The sequence below is a fragment of the Cryptomeria japonica genome, chromosome 3, assembly GCF_030272615.1.
Source record: "Cryptomeria japonica chromosome 3, Sugi_1.0, whole genome shotgun sequence".
In the NCBI taxonomy this organism is placed as follows: Eukaryota; Viridiplantae; Streptophyta; class Pinopsida; order Cupressales; family Cupressaceae; genus Cryptomeria; species Cryptomeria japonica.
Window position 1 is genome coordinate 283,553,136 of NC_081407.1, and position 12,208 is coordinate 283,565,343.

At 32.7% G+C, this 12,208-nt stretch overlaps 1 protein-coding gene across 1 annotated transcript; it reads right to left on the reverse strand.

Moving 5' to 3' along the window:
* Nucleotides 1–2,864: 2,864 nt before the first annotated feature.
* On the reverse strand, nt 2,865–5,264 carry LOC131029595 (protein RICE SALT SENSITIVE 3). Its single transcript, XM_057960132.2, has 7 exons — nt 4,947–5,264; nt 4,663–4,716; nt 4,470–4,568; nt 3,838–3,937; nt 3,706–3,747; nt 3,561–3,617; nt 2,865–3,394 (listed from the first exon to the last, which is right to left on the reverse strand). The coding sequence occupies exons 1-7, from the start codon at nt 5,075–5,077 to the stop codon at nt 2,909–2,911; spliced, it is 969 nt and encodes a 322-aa protein (XP_057816115.2). The 5' UTR covers nt 5,078–5,264; the 3' UTR covers nt 2,865–2,908.
* Nucleotides 5,265–12,208: the final 6,944 nt, after the last annotated feature.

Consider the following 12,208-nt stretch of genomic DNA (forward strand, 5'->3'; position numbering starts at 1 on the left):
GTGGCTTGATGATATCTTTGCAATCTAACAAATCCTCTTGAAATCTGGAAAGATCATCGATTTTATTGTTTGGAGAGCTTTGGTTGATGTTGTGGTATGGAACCAAGGATTTTTATAAGCTAAATTTTGGGAGAATATATCAGCACCACCCTTTCCCCTGTTGCTTAATTATTCAAAGGCATGTTTCATAAAGATGGCAGGTTGGAGCCAAGTTGTCGAATGCAGTCATTAATGAGAGGTGTCCTCGTAAAAGGCACTATTTTTTATCTCGGCTTTTATAATGTAATTTGCTCTCATTTAAGTTATGTTTTCCCAATCTTGGTTACTACTTTTAGTTTGTGGGAGAGCGAATTTTCCTTTTTTCCTACACTACAATAATGGTGGACCCTTTTGGCTTTATAGTGAGGGCATTTCCAGACCCTGTCTCTTGTTATGGAGTGGATACTCTAGTCTCTCTAGCTTTCTCAACTCACCAAGTTTCCTTCAAAGAAATTTCTGACCAAAGGCTTAAAAGACTTCTCCACAATTTTGAATCGATGGTAATCTTGGTAGTCAAATTAATTCTGGGTTAGGGTCATTTGGATAGAAATGAATATTTGAGGGATAACTCTCATATCTCTTCAAGATTTGTGGCATCGCTACTTGACAATCATGTCTCGAAGGCAGAGGTTAAGGCATTGGCCTCTCATTTGTTTGATGAAGAAGTATTGGTTGGTTTGGAAACAGTCCTCAAATATGGTCTTCATGGAATTGGTCTACCACAACCTAGGGATATGGCCCTTCTCTCAGAGGCGGGAGAAACTGTTAATTTATATCCTTTTCTCCTTGATCTTAAAGGCCCTTCTCTCATGTGGCATAGGGCCTATACAACAATGGCATTTAGGTACCTCAAATGGAAGTTTCTATCAGATGAACCTGAAAATCAAGACAGAGAGGAGGAATTTAGAGACTTCACCATCATAAATGGCATCCTTAAAATAAAAGAAGAGCATGCTTGTCCGCCTGCAAGTGGAGATGAACAAGATGCACCACAAGGGAGCCATGGTCAAGGTTGGGCTGGTGTTCGAGGAAGAAGAAGGGGTCGACCACAAGGTCGTGGACGTGGCCTGAGAAGAGGTTAGCTTCGCTCCAATCTAGGCTCTCTTGCCTAGGGTTGGAGTCGAAGAAATGAAGCTTAAAACTTTCAAATTTTCTTTATTGTTTTGATACTCATTTTAGTTTTTAAAATGTAGGTATGAATTAAAGTGAAGGTGTCAAGACAAGAGACCTGCTAGAAAGTTTTGATTTAGTGACCATAAGGACTGATTCTAGGTTGAATATTTACTTTTGAATTATCTATTTTAAAGAAGACTGTTAATGGCAGATTGAAATTCTGCTATAACTTTTGTAATCTTGTTCACTTTCTATATAATATCAAACCTAAGGCTATGTTGTTTACCGACCAAAAAAAAAATCCTTCATTATGGAAATTATATCGTCTAATATTTTTAGAATTCTAAAATAAAATTTTAATCATTAAATTGTCATGATCATAAGTGAATACAAGGAATTGACCACATCTTTTCAGGTGGTGGAAAAATGCCTAAAAGGTTTGATTCTTGAAAATTATTTCTTACAATAATTTAAATGTTTTTGACTTGATATGACCAATTCAACATGTAGGTCACCTCAAATCAAAAAAGAAAAAGAATGAACCTTAATAAGAGTTTTAAATTATAATCAATAATCAAATATAAGTGTTTAGATAAATGCAAATGTATTACATGTAACCAAATCATGAAAGTTGGAGATAAAATACTTCCAACTCCAAATGACCTCCTCAAACTGAGAATATATATGTATTCATGTATGTGTGTATGTATGTATGTATGTATGTACACTTACTTTTTGTGTTAAAATATAAAAGATGGTCACAAATAACTTAAAATCAAGGATAATATTTGTTAATTGTGCCCCCAATCTAAAAGGGTGTGGGACCTCTAGTAATGAAACCATGAATTTGAGAAAGAAAAAATATATCTTATTACTAGTGGTTTTATAGATCCAATAGGAGTATAATGGGAGGTCTTCCAATAATCAGGTAATAGTCTTAAAGGAACAAAGTGATCTTTTAATGAATTCAATCAGATTATATAGATATCAATATCTCTTATAAGAATTATAACTTGTTTAGTAAGCATATACCTATAAATAAAATTTATAATTAATCATTATTATAAATTAAACATTACATAAACTAGGCTATAAAATAAAATTTAATACTTTTTATTTTAGAAAGAACACTTGACATTAAATATTCTAACATTACATATTCTACGAGGAAACAGACATGTCGCATATAATAGAGCAACTAAGTGCTCAGAAACAGCTAATAGCTCAGAGATATCTGTGGCTTGTTTCAAAATTTATTGAATATTTGTAAGTTAATAACAGGATAAAGTGTGTTATGTTATTAACCATTGAAAGAATAACTGATAATAGTTATAGAATTTTTTTTTTTGGCAATTTTGTAATTTGTTGAAATTGAAAGTAAAATTTTAATGTCAATGTTTTATTGTCTTAAATGTTTGGTTTTTAGGGATTCTTTTCATAGTATGTTGGTTATGTGGTGGTGTTGTTGTTTGATCATCAAAGTTCAAATTTCAGTTGGGTCATTGTGATCGCAGGTTTGTACATTGCTGATCCAATGTTCTGGGGATGAGGTCCCCCATTAGTGACCTCACGAATTCATAGCTCCAGGTCAAAAACATTTCATGTGGTACACACTATCAGATAAAAAAATTTACCAACAATAAAAAATAAAAAAAACCCTCTTTCTTAAAAACATTAGCACTGAAACAAACAACTCTTTGAAACTTGCAGTGTAGGTTCTCATATAAATTCTGTAATTATATATTTATTTGTTCATTTAGTCAACATCCATATTGTCTTCTGCTGGCATATTGGATGGAACGCCCCAGGAAGAGGGAGTAACAGAGGGAAGCTTAGACAGTAGTGCTTGTAGGCTTGACATTGAAGGGGCCACTGTAGCTGGTTCAATAAAGCCTAAAGAATGTAGGCCACTACAAGCTTCAAAATTGTAGTCCTGATTAAGTCCTTGTCTTAAGCTGTTATACTGTAGATGACTGTAGTTCTTTGAGGCATTTGGATGCTTTGACAACTTTGTATCTCCATTATCTTGAGTACTCCAGGTGAAGTCCTGATTAAGTCCTTGTCTTAGGTTGTTATATTGTAGATGACTGTAGTCCTTTGAGGCATTTGAATCCTTTGACAGAAGTGTGGAATGAGACACAGGTCCTTGAGAAGATGGGTATGGTGTAAGCACACTTGGAATGCTCAGCAAGTAGTTAAACTTTCTCTGCAGAAAAATTACATACTTCAAATCCTCCATGCCCTGCAAACCCAAGGCAAATAATGTATATCATTATTGAACTTGTCAAAATTGCTCAATATTCTGCCATCTTATGTCATTAAAACTTTTTGGGTCAATGTCATAAAGACTTCTTAACATGATCAAAACTACTTTTGGTTGATGGTATGTCATCTCATGTTATAATGACCTTTTGAGTGGAACCCAATTGGAGGAGTCCTTCTCTTACTGCAACCAGCGCAATAGTCTGTAACAGTTCAAATAATCAATTGTTTATGATTTCTTTGAAATCAATTCTACTTCTGATAAAACTCCAAATTCCATGTAGAAATTACCTGGATGCCTGAATTGAACTGAGACTCCCATGTCCTAGGATGCTATCATTGTCCCAGTAAAATTTATGTTATTCAACTTAGAAGAGTAGCGGAGCAGGAAAAGACATTTTTCAATACAAAAGTAACACTTACAGAGTGTAATGAGCGCTTTAGACTTTCCATTTCAGACTGGATCAGTTGGTCCTTGTAAATCCATTGATAACCCTGGTTTGCTGCCAATTTGCCCATTATTCTGTGGCACTCACAATAGAACAAAGGATTAATGTAAGAATCCTAATCAGTAAACCTTAGCTCAAATTGCTGGTTTGGATGCCCTCATGTGGATATACAAATTCTATATGTTGCCCTTAAAAGAGATGGATGCTAGATGTATGTATCCTAACATTGAAAACTCTTAATGACATTAGATCTCCACAATCCATATAGTTGACTGTAATTGTTTCTGGATTCGATTGTATGATAGTTTTTGCATCAACGTTTCCGATCGCACTCCATGATCGATCATCAGAATGAGAGTGAAAGAGCTGTAGGAATAAATGGTTTTTGCCATTGATTACCACTGCTCTTTGTCTAAAGAGAAATGGCAATGAACAATGACTCTGTTTTTAAGTGTAGCAAAGAATCAAGAAGTGTGACAATGTTCAAACAAAAGACCTTTACCACTGTACACCCTACTGAACTACTACATCAAGGGAAATTTATCATGAACTTTTTATTCCTTCCTTGAGATGCATGAGAATGGAGAAAAAGTTACAAGCATTTACCCTTCCCCATAGTTATAGATTTCATGAGACATTTTGAAGAATAGTCCAGGCTGCAATCCAGAATTGAAATCACAAAATCCATCCTCCCAAACAAGCATCCTGTTAAAGTAGACTAATAAGCCAGAGACAAAACAAACTAACAAATTTCCTTGATAGAGATTGAGACATATATAAACCTTGACATGGGGCTTACCAATTCCTTGAGTTTTCCCCAGATTTGTCACAAACTCCATTTACAGTATCCCATCTGTTCAAAACAAAACCTTTCCAGATTAATTCTAAGCTTTATCAAAGATATAGATTCTAGCCCAAGATATCAGAGATACAAATAAAGGGGGCTACTTTCCCCCAGTTTATTCATTGTCTGCACCTATTTGTTCCAATTTCCAACTCATTATAAATTGATTTGTATTCTAATCTTGGTAAGTTTAATGATGACCCAACCAAGGAAAGCAAATGGGAAGAACTTCAACTCACTTGGGTGGAGGGAAGTTTCTGGGGAGGATCCTCCAAAAGACTGCATAAACCCACTCTGATTTCATGCATATGCTCTGCAATGCTTGCTGCAGCAAGCATGTACCCAAATATATCCCTTTTTCTATCTCCATAACTTATTAACCAACAGAACTTTGATTGTTAATTCAACATTCTTTCTGCAAAACTCTTCACATAATCAAAAGAAAAAGCAAAGATGATGAGTGATTGGCACAATTCATAGCCCTCCTATTTGTAGGATGAACAACTCATTTCTCCACATGATTGTCTTGGTGTCAGTGGAAATCGGTACTGAAATTCTGTCGTGGGAGCCCCCAAATTGTAAAATTGGAATTAAAGTACAGGAATTAGCCCGAGTGTGAAACAAATAAAAACAAAGAAAACCATAATTGCGAGGAAACTTCATTATAGGAATGTGGACCAAGTACTATTCCGTACCACTACTTGTTGTGACTACATTTATATATAATGTAGGAGAGGGCCCATTGGATGAATACAGTAGTTGACCAAGATGGGTCATCTGTGAGATCTTATTTATTCAATAGAATAATTGTATTCATAGGCGTAATTTTACGATGGTAACGGGCTTTCTTATCCAGCAAGTCTGATGTAAACTTATTATTTCGGATATGTTAGGGGAGAGGACCCAATAGTTAAGCAACCTAACTTTGCCCTTCTCAAAATTCTACGTGAAAATTTCAAATCACACTCAAATTTTTACAGCAGCTTACTTGGCAAGTGCCATGCTTATAACTAAGGTTTCACGGTCAATCATCAAATACAATGCCACATCAGCATGCTTTTTGCCAAGGTGTCCAAGACAGGCCAAAAAAAAGTGAGACTGAACTTGTGTGCTAATGTGGCATCACATGATTCGTTGTTTTTTAGTGCTTATGGATACATTTCATTCAATTATGGGTAGTCATCATCGCAATAACAACTTTAAAGTCACAACTATTGGTGCAATGTTTTGTCATAAATATTAGGCATTAAATCAATAAGTGTGGACAATGCTATCACAACTATTGGAACAAGCTCAACTAGTGGGTACTTTCCCCTAGTTTAAATATTTCTAAAACCTACATTGTATTGCATAAACAAAGATAATTAAAATGCAATTAATATTGAGAGCATTGCCAAGTGTTCCATCAAACAAAGAGATACATCACATATCTCCTCATCATCTTAATTTTATCAAGGGATATTTGCTCAACTATTGATCACTTCCTTCATGAAAACCTGCAAGCACCACAGCTGAAGGTGGAAAGCTCACTAATCAAACCCTCAAAACAAGAGGACAAGAATTTAAGACTTCAAACCAAACAATCATTCAAGCACATTAATCAACTACAAAACTTATTACCAAATTCAAAATTTTAAACATCCATTAGATTCATCCATTCATCTCTAATGAATCGATCCAAAGAATTTAAATTCAACCAATCAAGTGAAAGTCCTCTCAAATTTTGTAACAAATACATCCATTCTTCTAGTCCAATTTTCCTACAACACTTCAAAAAAATTCCTACGAAATTCAAATTGCACATTGCTATCATAAGTTAACACCATATTGTCAATGCTTATTTGCTTCAAATATTATAAATATTTTTCTGCTTATTTGATTTATATATTGTAAATGCTTATTTGTTTTATAGGCTTTGTATAATGGAAACGCCATACATACATGCATTGTAATCCATTTTTAGTTTCTATTGAAGGGAATATATTATGTTTTACTAGTTGATAACAAATGAACTAATTTCTATTGAAGGTTGTCGAAGGTGCTTCTCAACGGGCCACTTAGCTTCAAACTGCTCTCTCTCCCGCCGCAAAGGCGCTGCTACTTGGTGGAAGGATGCTACTGAAGATCACTTGACAATTAATGCTTCTAACTCTGCCTCGGTTGAATCCTCTCGAGATGAGGTGCCCCTTACTGCTGATGATGCCTTTGTTGAGGTTACTACTGTTGTAGACTCTTTCGTCCCTCTAGCTCCTACATCCGTTGCTCATGATCCTCAACTTCGCTCTTCTCCTGGCAATTTTGTTCTTCTTCAGTAACAGTCTGTTGTGTTTCTGTAGCAACAGTCTACTGGTATTCTGCTACAATAGTCTGGTAGTGTCTCTACGGGGTCTCCCCCGCCTGATTTGTCTTTGAATATTCCTAATGATAGTGTTGTCTGGATGGTTGTTTGTCACAGTTGGAAAGGAAAATCTACCCCCCTTCCCTAGCCCCCCCCCCTTCGTCAAGTTGTGGATTCTCCCCACTCTTGAGTTGGGTTGGTTTGTTGATGGTTTGACAGGTGGGTTTGTTTGGCCTATCTAACTTTGTTTGTTTGGGGTTTGGTTTGTTTGGCTTGTCTAACTTTGTTTGTTTGGGGTTTACATCCGTGCTTGGTCTATTTATTTCAGTTAGCATGTTAGCTTTGTAAAGGGTCAGCGCCCTAGTTATTGTTGCTTTATTTATCAAAAACAAATGAACTAATGAGATGCAAGAATTAAAATAGTTGTGAATATTAATATATTAGTGTGATGTAAGCTATGGAAACTTTTAACTATTTCATTTCAAGTATAAAAAAGTTTATAGTACAAACGTATTTGTTCTATGTATTGTCATATTTGATAAATTACATTATTGTTTATAAAAAAGGTTGTGGGCCAATGAATGTAATTTTTTTTAATATCTAATTTGAGTCAATTTTAATTTATTGAAAAGGTGAAATACAAAACATATGATAGATTGTGATTAAAATAATTAATAATAAAATAAATAAACTACATTTATTATTTTAAATTTGTTTAAAATTTAATAATAAGAAAACAATGTTTACTAAAAGGTAATGTATAAATATATATTTTAACTTGTTTATATCAATTTGTTTCACATCTTTCATTAGTTTAAAGTTAAATGCATTCACGTTCAAATTTGATTATTAGATTGCACCATATTTAGAGCTTCAATTCTCATTTGCAACATAATTTTAAGTTTTTCTAGAATAGTTTCTTTGATTTTAACTTTTAAACATAATTTAGAAGCAAAAATTTGAAAGTATTTCAACAATTTCATCTCTAATATGTCAAATCATTTAATAAAATTTCATTATATTAGTAATATTGGCAAATAATTATTCTAACAATACTTTAAGTCAACTAACATCTTACACATCTTAATGGTAGGAACTAGATGCGATGCGTCACTTGTTTTAGTTTGAGGTTGATAAAATCCATTTATACGGCTATAGATTTGGGGTGTTCATAGACTGAAAAACTCGTGCCTACTAGAAAACTATCTCTTATGTAAGAAGTATGAAGTTGCAGTTACACTGCAAAATGAAGAACACCTTTAGAACACAGATATAAATCTAACATTGTTCATAAAATTTATAGTAATTAAAGATCTTGACACAAAATCCAATCATTACAAGGATCAAGATAACATGCTAGCATTGAAAGCATTTACAAAACATAACTCAAAGAATAAGATGTGGCATGGGTGACTATACCAAGTATATGGATACATTATACTACCCTCACTAGGAATTGAAGTCTAATGCATTACATCATATATTTCAAAAAGTTGCCCAAGGATGAGAGAAAATTCATAAATCCTAGTAGGTTTAGGGCTTCATTTATGAACAAGGCAACCTAAAAGAAGAAATTTTTAGAGGGTTTGAGGATTTGAGGTTTTTGTGGTTGTAAACAAATCGTTGAATGAGACAGTTTACAATAATATTTATAAATATCGTAAGAGGGATTTGTAAACAAATCGCCAAATGTGAGGTAGTTTACATGTGTTGTAAGGGGGTTTTGTAAATAAATCGTCGAATGTGAGGCAATTTACCTATTTCGCGAGAGGGTTTTGTAAACAGATCACCAAATGTGAGGTAGTTTACATGTGTAAAACCTAAGTTTTTTTTTTCAAATTACATTGGGTGTATGATGCAAGAGCATCCATGGTGAACATGAGATTCAAAATTAAATTTAAAATATTCTTCCTCAAATTTAGAATATTCCTTTTTGGGTGTGGGATATGGGAATTGCAAGTTGCCTTGACTTGAAATACTTTCCTTAATGTTAAAAGGAAAGTTTCAACATTCATTTGAGGATCCCCATTTTCAAAATTATGGGAAGTTTGAGGGGAAGAAGAAATTTGTCTTTGAAGAAATTGAAGGTTTGAAGAAGAAAAGAAGAAATTGTAGGTTGAAGGTTAAGAAGCTAGTTTGTAGTTGAAATCAATTGTTTTTTCTTATGTAGTTTTTATTTGTTAAATGTGTTGATTTATATTAGTTTTGTATCAAATTTTGGAGTGATAATGAAGCCTATAAGGTTGCCATACTTTGTATTTTTTGAGATTTAAGTCAAATAATCATTGATTTGCATGTGTGACTTTGGTTGGGATTTTTATTTCCTTAATCAATGTAATGCAAGAAATGCCACAATATATTGTGTCCACTTTCTATGCCATCTTGATTTTCTCGTAAAATCACATATTTTTAGAAAAATAAATTATTTAAACCTTGAGGGATTCTATCTAAAGGGTTATAATTGAAGAAAGTTAGGTCATACCCTATTAGATCAAACCCATTTGGATAGAATCATCTTATTCTTAATTCAAACCCTCAATGGAGCCTCCTCCACACCTATTAAAATATTGACAAAAAAACACTTTTGCTTCACCTTTTGGGGGATCAAATAAAGTCATAAATAACATATCTCGGATTTTGTAAAAATATAGCCCTTATTATAAAATTCCCCAAAAAGTATATATTTGAATATATTTATTATTATTATGATCATTTTCTATTTCTTGTGAATGTAAGTTTTTCACCAAACATCAAGGTCTTTGTTTCAGACAAAAAAATAAAAATAAAAAACAGAGATTAAAATTTTAAAACATATCTATGCTTTAGGTATTTATGTCCTTATTTCAACAAAATAATAAATTAATTTGGATGAATATAAAAAAAGAAATATGTTTATGAATAAACCTATGTTTGAATTATAGTTAATCTCACTTCAAAAAGTCATTAAAAAATAATGCAACAAAAAATTATTAAAATATATCTATATACTAAATATCATTGTTATGAAGCTATATTTAAAATTTTATAATTTTATTCTTTCTACAAATAAATTTATGCTTTATTGAAGAAATGTCACTTTTTTTAAATATTGTTAAATGTAAAAAATATAAGCTATTAAAAGTTACATGAAAATTTTGACAAATTATTTCTTTATTTTTTTTAAATATATTTATAATCTATAAACGAAATCACAAAAATTATTAGTAGACGCCATCTTCAAATTCACAATGGTTTGGTTGCTATAAGTGTCAAAAAGTGAAATTTTGGTGAAAATTCTGATTTCAATGTCCTATTTTGGCCAAAATAGTAGACACACTATTGTAGACCGACCCAACTACTATGTTGATATTTTACTTTCTCATTTTTTAGTAAACATCAAATTGTCGAACTAAAACTCTCAAACACAAATTGTGAAAATCAAATAAAAAAATAATCTTTTGTTTAGCCATCATTGTGAACTATCAAACTATAGTTACAAATTAATACTTCAATGGTTATCAAAATAGTATAACAAGAGAACTTTTGTTTGTGAAAGATACTATAAATTTGTTTTCATTTATGCTTTTGTTCAAACAATTTAAATTGAATATTATTTTTTGTTGTTCACTACGACAAATATTTTTAACTATCCACCTCACTATAGTAATGGCTGAAAAAATAAATTTTGTCTTTGTCACATAAAACCTCACTTGGACCCTAAAAGTTTGGTTGAACCACTTTCCAAGCCTCTTGCTATTATTTCACAAGTGACCAAAAATTTGATCTTTGCCTCATGTGGTGCTACATGTGGACCTTATAAGATAGTATGCCCAACTATGGGCCACAACAATGGTTGTGTGTTATTTTTTAAAAGACAATTCTTCACTTCACTCCTTTGTATGGCTATAAATAGAAAGTGAGGCCATCAAGCATTACTTATTCTCTATTTTTTTGCTTTCCCAGTTTATTTTGGTTCTTTGTAATTTTTATAATCTTCAAAGGCACAATAACATTTGGTTGGTAGAATGTACATTTCAATGCTTAAGGCTCTTTGTTTCTCTAACTTTACATGGAAAAGGTTCTATAGATTCTAATTTTAAAATTGATGTTGAAGGGTATTTGTCCAACAATTTGATTTGTGGAATAGTGCTCAATATGAGCCAATTTTATTTTCTAATAGTTAATGTGCAGCTTCTATATCTTTGTAGATGAAGAACAAAGCCAATATACAAACCCAAAATGACAAAAAGATACTAGGGAGAATATTACCTCCACATAAAAGAGGAGTAATCTTCCCATCAAAATAAAAAGCTCAAGATATTTCAATGAGGCCACTCCACAACCAATTGAATTAATTATTTAAGTGAATATAGCTACTAGAACCAAGAAAATTGCGATGCAATGGGAGTGAACCAAATAGGAAATGGACTTTTCTCCTAAATATGTCAAGCAAAGTGGGGTCTCAACAAGGAGTGTAGAAAATAAATCGGGAATCCCTACCACCACACTCAACAAGTGGTAGGTGGTATTACATCAAATTCAAGGAAATATCATCCTATAGTCCTAAATATAGAAGAAGAGGCATTGATTGTTGAATGGTGTAAACAAATAACTATCAATCCAAGGGAAAAAAGTTGTACAAAGTTGCTTAGCATGACCCAATCCATTTAAGGATGGATTTGCTAGTAAGTCGCTAGGAATTGCTTTAAAATGAACCATCCTAAACTCACATAAAGAACAATAAAAGGCCTTGATAAAGACAAGGTGCCAAACCTCAGGCCTATGGTGATGTCTGCATTCTACAATAAAGCTTGTGATGCTAATCCATATGGTCTTCAAAGAATATGAAATTATGATGAAACTAACATTCAAGTAGAAAAAATGGAGTGATGCAAGTGTTGGTCAAAAAAGGTAGTTGAAATGCTTCCTACAACACTACAACATAGAAAAGAGTAAGGAGTGGATTAGCATTTTATGTTTTGTGAATGTTTTCAATCAAAGAGTACCAAATTTCTATATGTTCAAGGTTAAAAAAAATTAAAAATTATATTTTTCTTTTTGTGAACCATGTGCTTGCATGGATACCCAACCCCATGCATGAATGACTAAAGAATTATTTCAAAACTAGTTGCGTCACTTTTCAAGATTAGTTCTAAGTGGTGTTTCACTAGTCAATTGACACTT

Excerpts from the sequence above, each read along its gene's own strand:
- LOC131029595 (XM_057960132.2), bottom strand. The coding sequence starts at position 5,077 with ATGGAGATAGAAAAAGGGATATATTTGGGTACATGCTTGCTGCAGCAA. Across the intron at positions 4,717-4,946 it reads AGAAACTTCCCTCCACCCAA|ATGGGATACTGTAAATGGAG; the intron begins GTGAGTTGAAGT and ends TGTTTTGAACAG. Across the intron at positions 3,618-3,705 it reads AGTTCAATTCAGGCATCCAG|ACTATTGCGCTGGTTGCAGT; the intron begins GTAATTTCTACA and ends GAACTGTTACAG.